General features: G+C 47.7%; 1 protein-coding gene across 3 annotated transcripts in view; it reads right to left on the reverse strand.

Moving 5' to 3' along the window:
* Positions 1-7,702, reverse strand: part of SIN3A (SIN3 transcription regulator family member A) — a 30,327-nt gene that overhangs the window by 22,453 nt on the left and 172 nt on the right. Inside the window, exons 1-2 of one of the 3 annotated variants that reach the window (XM_041427653.1) lie at positions 7,284-7,659; positions 488-708 (exon numbers count right to left, since the gene is read on the reverse strand). In XM_041427653.1, coding sequence (XP_041283587.1) covers positions 488-676 — 189 coding nt within the window. In that variant the 5' untranslated portion in view covers positions 677-708; positions 7,284-7,659. Of the gene's footprint in view, positions 1-487; positions 709-7,283; positions 7,660-7,702 lie in introns of those variants that run through there. The other 2 variants (XM_041427655.1, XM_041427654.1) reach the window with 2 other exon arrangements.

Consider the following 7,702-nt stretch of genomic DNA (forward strand, 5'->3'; position numbering starts at 1 on the left):
TTTGTTTTCCCTGTTCCCAACTGCCAGCTCTTTGTAAAGGAGGCAAGAGAGGGAAGAGTGCCACCTAATGACTCTGGGGTAATGTTTTACGAAACATTTCAATTTTCCTGAAAGTCTTCAATCTAAATGCTGATCTAGTCTGTTAAGCTTAAGATCACCCAAGACACCATATGTCTTTTACAACAGCAAACCTTTTCCTGCTGCAAAACAGAAAAATGGAGGAAAAACCCCCCACAAACCTGATTCTGTGACTCAGAAACCACAGTGTGAGAGAATCATTACAAGAATCGTGTTCAAGAAAGCCAAGTCACACCACGCTGGTTCATGAATGAAGCCAATAAAGCAAGCATTGACAACGAGATGTGCATTGTCCGATTTTTAAAGGAAACCCCAGTCACCAAAACAAAACCTCGTGTCAAATACGGAACTCTACGGTGCCACGACAGGGTGCTGGCTGGCCAGGGAGCTAAGGGCTGAGCACACACACCTGGTAGCTGGGAGTTACAGAGTACTGGATCCCCGTGGCTGACTGCATGGTCTCGGAAACCGCCTCATAGACCGGCGGGGCCGGGGCGAGCACGCGGTGCTGGTGCGGGAAAGCTTCGGTGCTGCTGGTGATACGTCTCTGCTGCGACGCATACACGGGTGACTCCTGCTCATCCAATCGCCGCTTCATGCTGAACTCATGCTCGGGAGGCACCACAAAACCTGGGGAAACCACACTGGTTAGCACGGGGAATTGATCCAGCGCTCCTGTCCCGTGCCACGGGTGACGCACAGATCACCGCGAGCAGGCACGGCGAGCTTCTGTCCATTTCGGTGCTGGTATCTTGCAAAAGGAAAGTGGAATTAAAGATTTAGCTTTCAGCAGAAAACATGCAACCGTATCTCAGCACAAAAAGTACAGCCTTATTGCTGTAGTAACTTGGAAGTTAAGGATTTCTTCAGTCTCACCTAAAGGATGTTGCTAACACACAGACCCTGAGCGACGCAGAGCTCGCGACTGCGGTGTTTGAACACAACAGACTGGGGGGGAAGGATGTGTTACCTACACACCCTTTATACTGACAACACAAAAAAACCCCTCTTGGACAGTCCAGGTAGGATGACAGCTGTGAGAGATGCTTTAAAACATGGGAAAAAAGCAGGACGCAGAATCAGAGTTTGAAGTCACTTACAAAGCCCTAAAGCATTTAATGCATGTGTATTAAACACATTTCATGTGTAACTCTGGGGAAAAACATGGATCTACTATACTAGGAATATTTTGGGCACCACATGCACACCTGTGGTCCTGCCAGCACCCTGGCCCCACTCAGAAGTTGGATTCCTGCCTGCCAGGGAGCACAGATCAGCAGCTCCCTCACTTACTCCCCTGTATTTTTTTCATGCTCCTGCCCAACCAGAAGTTGCTTTTCTGCAACTTGATTTCACTTCAAATCCAACAGGTCATTCTGCCACTGTCCCACTCCAAAAGGAGCCATGAATTCCTGGCTCTGTTGGATTGAACCAGTCACCCCAGTACTCTTTACTGCAAGCACATTACAGTGCTGTTTTCTGTCCACTGATAGTTACTGCCATCCCTGAGATGTTATCTGATGTTTATCAAAAGCACAGACAGCCTGTTAAGATGTTGGAAGGAGAGAAAACAGTGAAACCACCCTCTTCTGCTTCAGGATCTCTCCAAAGCAAGACCTTTTCAGTTCAGTGCAGCTAAGACACACTCACTGCTAAGGCAAGCACATGGATAAATGAGAGGGAATGATGTTCTCCCAAAAGAACGGTACAACAGCCAAATGAGCCAATCCCCATCTACCAAGTCAGGACAGCTCTACACAGTCTAAATCTGTCATTAATCAAATAACCCAAAGACAATTAATGTGATACCTCACATCAAATATGGAAACAGGAATCAGCAGGACAAAGGTGCAAATTTTCCTCTCCATGACATAAAACATGGAAAAGATTTGGAAAAATTTGTTTTGGAAGGCACCTTAGGGATCATCTCATTCCACTCTCTGCCATGGGCAGGCACACCTTCCACTATCCCAGGGTGCTCCAAGTCCTGTCCAACCTGGCCTCAGACACTTCCAGGGATGGGGCAGCCACAGCTGCTCTTGGCACCCTGTGCCAGGGCCTGCCCACCCTCAACAGGAAAAAATTTCTTCCCAGTACCCAATATAAATTCTCCCTATTAGTCCCTCCTTTCACTTGGAGAGGGTAGGACAACAAGGAAGATGACTTAATTCATTTTTTCAGTTCCTCTTCAAGTTTTAACCTCTCAAGAACTCCCCAAATCACCTGGCAGGTCACAGACAGGAAGCAGAGGACTCCTTGCTCAAAGTAAAGGGGAAAAGCTCATCAACTGCATCTTAATTTCAAGTTACAAACCCTAAGTAAGCCTGACCCCTGCACACACTCCGCGAGCAGAGGAACACACTCCAGGAGCTTACTTTTCTAATGGTGCCTGCACTGGTTGTCTTTTCAACTGGTCTCTGCTGATAAATGAAGAGCCAGGAAGGTTAACATGGAGCTGCTTCTCTCAGGCACAGACCACACTTTGCTTTACAGAGTTTTATGCTAATGAGGCTGGGACTAAACTGAGCAAATCTGGCCTCACACCATCCACCCACGGGCAGAGCTGGCCAGGATTTTGCATGACAATGGCTGAGCGCATGAGTAAAGTCTGGGCAAAGCTTTGGTGGCAGCTCTTTACAACCTACTCACCTACTTGGACACCCTTCTGCTCTGAACCCTGCTCCCTGAGCCAGCCCTGCCACTCGTTTTTCACCTCCCAGGCTGGTTCTCCCCTCGTCCTTTCAATATTGCTGTAGATCCACGTGGCGCGGTGGCTGCTCAGTGTCCCTTGGGTCTCATTTCCCAGAACAACATTCCACACTCACCCCTCCAGCTGGGCTCACCAGCCCCTGAAGCAGAGGCTGTTTGAGGGCAGAAGATGGCTGGAAGACTCACGTGCCCTTGTGAGGATTAAAATGCCACCTCAAGCTGTCTGAGAAGACTTTTCCCCATGAAGACACCGCAATTCTTGGCCTGTGAGGCCACAGGAATCGTGACACCACCAAGGGTCAATCACCACACACACACCAGCAGCATGAACATCAGTTTTTGAAGCTCCCAATTCTTGCAGGCAAACTGTACAATCTTCCAAAAATTTAAGTTTGCTGTGTGGTTGATATTGAAACTTTTGTAAAACAAAACTTAAAGCTCATGTACATTCATCTTCCCTCTGAATTCCCCTGATCTTCACCAACTGAGCGTGGATGCTGCTTTTATCCAAGCACTGGAGCTGCTTCAGCTGTGAAATTCTGTATTATATATGGGTGTGTATGTATATATATATACACACATATATATATACACACACCCATATATAATACAGAACTATATATATATTATATATATAATATATATATATTATATAATATATATATTTTAATATATGTATATATATCACCTATAATATATATATAGGTGATAGTCAATAGCAGCAGTCCATCTTCCCAGATAACATCACACTAACTCCCACCAAGGGTCTGCAACCCACTGAGTAAGAGTGTCTCACAGCAAACCAGTCCTTAATGAAGGCTGCTAATTGACAGGCTTTATTAATCCTAGCAGAGAGATGGTCTCAGAGCTCTGCTGTACCCAGACAGAGACTAGTGATGGCAACTCTGTCGCCACCACCCAAACCAGAGAGAGGGGAAAGCAGACCAGCACCACAACAGTGAGTGGTCTGCATCCTGCAGGAGGAGATGTGGTGCTGAATGACCCCAAAGTGCATTCATTTCCTCACTGAAGTCCTGCTAATCTTGACCTGGCATCTCCCACCAATCTCCTCTGCTCAAAAGCTGGAGAGATCTGTCCTGCAGAAATGAGGAAGGAAGAATGAAATAAAACCCAGGACTAGACATGTCATTTTGAACTGATTTAGCCAAAGCATGCTGCACAAAGGGGCAATTCCACCCACTTCCACCCTCAGTAACAACTGATTTTTCCTTAATGATGGCAAAGCCCAGCTAAGGGAAAGGTATTTTTGAGAATAAGCACACAACATCAAAGACTTGTACCAGGAGTTTTCCCTCCACATTACAAACAATACTATGCTTATGCATCATCTCAGAAATGCAGCACATATCTCTGGCATCCCCTCATGGACTTTGAAGTGCAGATTTAGAGAGCCCCAATTCAAACTGCAACATCTGTAACCTTAATTTGAGGGTTGAAAAGCCCTCAAAATACAGCAGGGACTGAAAGTAAGTCACAAAATTCAGGTACTTTCCTTTGTTAAAGGCATTAACAGGATGCATGAAGGAGATCTTAGCTCCACCTGAGCAGACCAAGTCAAGAATTTAATTCCCTTTCCCCAGCAGCATTTCTATCCAAACTCCCTTTTAACTCCTTAACAAGAGCACACTTCATTCTGTCTAGGGGAGGATGAAGACTACTAGGGTTTTTTTAATGAGTTTTTAGGTTTTTAGAGGGATTTTTTGCAGGAAATAGGGGCTGCATGGGAACACACCTCTAGATCTTCCCATCTGTGCCACAGGTAGGATGCATCAGGCAGACACACACACACACACAGACACAGGATCTTCAGCTGGTAAAGAAAAGGAAAAATGAAGAAAAGCTATGTTGCATCTCAGTAACAGTGCCAGAATTATGGAATTTTACCTCACCAGCTTCATCAGAGGGTTTCCCCATCCACCTGCCCCACATGAGCTGGTGGGACAGACAAGGGCAAGTGGAGCACATCCCTTTCCCTTTGGTACTGAGGAAAGCAGAGGAGTGGCAGCACTGACACAGAAGGAAAAGGAACAAAGAGGGGACAAGGCTGGATTCAGTTGGAGGAGCATTGCAGGGCTCTCCTCCTGCCTGCTCACTGCTCCATGGGAGCAAAAGAGGCACGAGAGCCCAGGTGCTCTCCTCCACCATCACAAAACCGCCTCTCTGGTGGCAGCTCTGCTCCCCAGCTTTTTACCACATAATATCCCAAAAATCTCCATTATTTCTATTGCAGGTTTTCCCACCAGATAAGCAGGGTCTCCAGGCATTGGAGATAAGCTGGTAAAGTTAAAAGAAAAAGCCAAATAGAGAAAAGCAGATTGGGCAGGTGCACTGCCTCACACCTGCTGGAAGCCCAGCACACCTGTGGATAAACACCACCTCCACCAACAAGCTGTAAAAGATCCACTGGAGAGGATTTTGGTCCCTCTGAAAAACTGCAGGGAAATTGCAGAGGATTTGTTTAACACACGTGAGGGCTTTTTAAAAGGTTTTTTTTTTTCGAGGGAGAGAGGAGTCAAAAGTAGAGAGCAGCAAGTGTAAGTGTCAGCTCTGCTCCCGGAACAGTCACGGATGTCCTGCAGGACACATCCCACACGGGATTACAGAGGAGTGCACAGCAGTGCCTGCTGAAAGGAGCCAGCTCAGGTTCCAGCAGTGCTGCTAACCCAGCCACACGACTTCCAGAACATGACCCAGCTTGTTCAGCAGTCACTGCTACACTTTGTTTTCACGGTGCCACGCAGCCCTGCAGCACAGGGATAACCCCTTGGCCACGCTACACATCGAGGACCAGAGCGTCATTCCAAAACAAAATTACAAACATCCTTAGAAAAAGGTGCTGGAAAAGCACAACCTGAAGCTTTGGGAGCAGTTGGAAGAGTTTTCTGCAGGGTGACATCGTGCCAGCACTCACCAAGAGGCAGATGGGACACAAAGAAACCCCACTCGTCCAGATGGGGAACAAGTCGGTGAGGCACTGATCTCTGCTTTGCCAAAAAGTGACCCAGGTGCCAAACCCCACTGCAGACACGATCCAAAACATGCTCTGCAGAGCTTAGAGCATTGGTCTGCCCTGTTCCCTGAGTGCACAGAGAGAATGATCAGAATCCTGTGATTTAACCAAATGAAAAAAGACCCCAGCGAGGTTGGAAAAAGTAGCATGGTCCCAAAAGCACAGCCCAGGCTAAAGTGACAGCTATTACGGGGCTCTTTCTGCTCCAGCTCCAACAGCCATAAAAGCTTTCCAATGCTGGAGAAGTCCAGAACAGCAATCTGGACAGAAAACGATTCATAAATCCTGGAAACGTAAATGATCCGCCTGCCAATTCCAACACGATGCTCCCAGCCCCACGACCCACACATGCCAGGAGACTGAGCAGAGGGCTCCCCTGGCAATCCTGGCTGGGGCCAGGGGGAGAGCATCCCCCTTCCCCACACTGCTCACAAAACCAGCCTGAATCTGCCACGCTTCCCCCAAACTTGAGCAAATCAGTGCTATTTTTTTAGATGAACGACCACGTTGCAGCATCTCAAACTAATTCATGCTGAGACCATGTGTCTCCACCAGCAGCAGAAGGTGGGAGGGATGAGGATAAGATACTTTGGGGGGAGAAAGCACGATTTCCTTTTGCAAAGAGCGCACCCATGTGAAAAACTGCTAGCTTCACCTCAGCAGGGGAAAAAACAAAAAAAAGACCCTAAAAAGTGGTTTTCTGTCCTTGGAGATCCAGCACAGGCTGACACCAGGCTGCCAAGGCACTTTATGTGATGAAGGAAGTTTTACAGATGCTTTAAAATTAGTGTATTAAAATAAAACGCCATTTTAATTTAAAATACTGCACTATATAGTTAATCCTATATAACAGTGTTTACTTTTCTGAAAGTGTATTTTTAAAAATAATTACAAGTTAGGAGTGGAAAATGGCCAGTACAGATACAGCTGTACTGAATTAAGTTGGGCATTTCCCACTTGTTTACTGAGCCTGCACCTTTTAGCACAACTAAAAGCGGCAAGTTAAAAGAGAAACATGAGGTGTTATGTCAGCCTTAAGCTACACTTTAACACACAGACCAGGTTTAAATTCCTCTGGACAGAGTGGGAGACTGAAAATCCACACACAGCTGGGGATGCCTTTGATAATTAGTTTAAAATAGAGCTGACACAACTGATATTGCCCCATTTCAACGGTCCAAATAAATAAGTTTCTTCAGGGATGTAACTTCTATCTGAGCACACATGCTATTCACACAAATAATGACTGTTAAAATTCAGACTGGGTCTGAACCCAGGCCAGGAAAAGGCAAAAAACCCCCAGGATTTAGTTAAGCAGACACAAAGCACAGTCATACTTTTAAAGCTACCTGAACTCTACCAGCCTGCTACTATAAAAAAAAAAAATTAAAAAAAAAAATAAAGGATTTTCTATGGATGTACAACAACCCGAAAAAATAAAAAAAAAAAAAAAAGGATGAAATACCGATGTAAGCGTCCGCCAAGTTCGCAGCACGGGAGGACGGGCAGAGGGATGCGGCTCGCAGTTAAAATCGCAGGACAATTAATGGGCGCACGCGGAGCTCTCGGGTTTCCATGCCTGCGCGCCGCTCCAACAGGTCCTTTCGGAGAGCCGGGCCGCGGAGCCGGAGAGCCGCGAAACGCCGCGGGGGAGCCCTCGGCCGCCGCGCACCGGCACCGCGGCGGGGGCACTGCCCGGCACGGCGCCTTCATGGCAACTCCGCCGCCAAGTTGGGCACCGGGAGCACCGGGAGCACCGCGCCGCCCCCCCGGCTCTCGGAACGCCCACCCGGCCGGGCGGGAGCCCCGGCGGCGGCTCCGGCGCGCGGTGCGGCCGGTACCGGGGCCGTGCAATGCGGGCGAGCGCTGCCGGGGGCGGTCCCG

The sequence above is a fragment of the Onychostruthus taczanowskii genome, unplaced genomic scaffold (assembly GCF_017590055.1).
Source record: "Onychostruthus taczanowskii isolate IOZ18803 unplaced genomic scaffold, ASM1759005v1 scaffold118, whole genome shotgun sequence".
NCBI lineage: Eukaryota > Metazoa > Chordata > Aves > Passeriformes > Passeridae > Onychostruthus > Onychostruthus taczanowskii.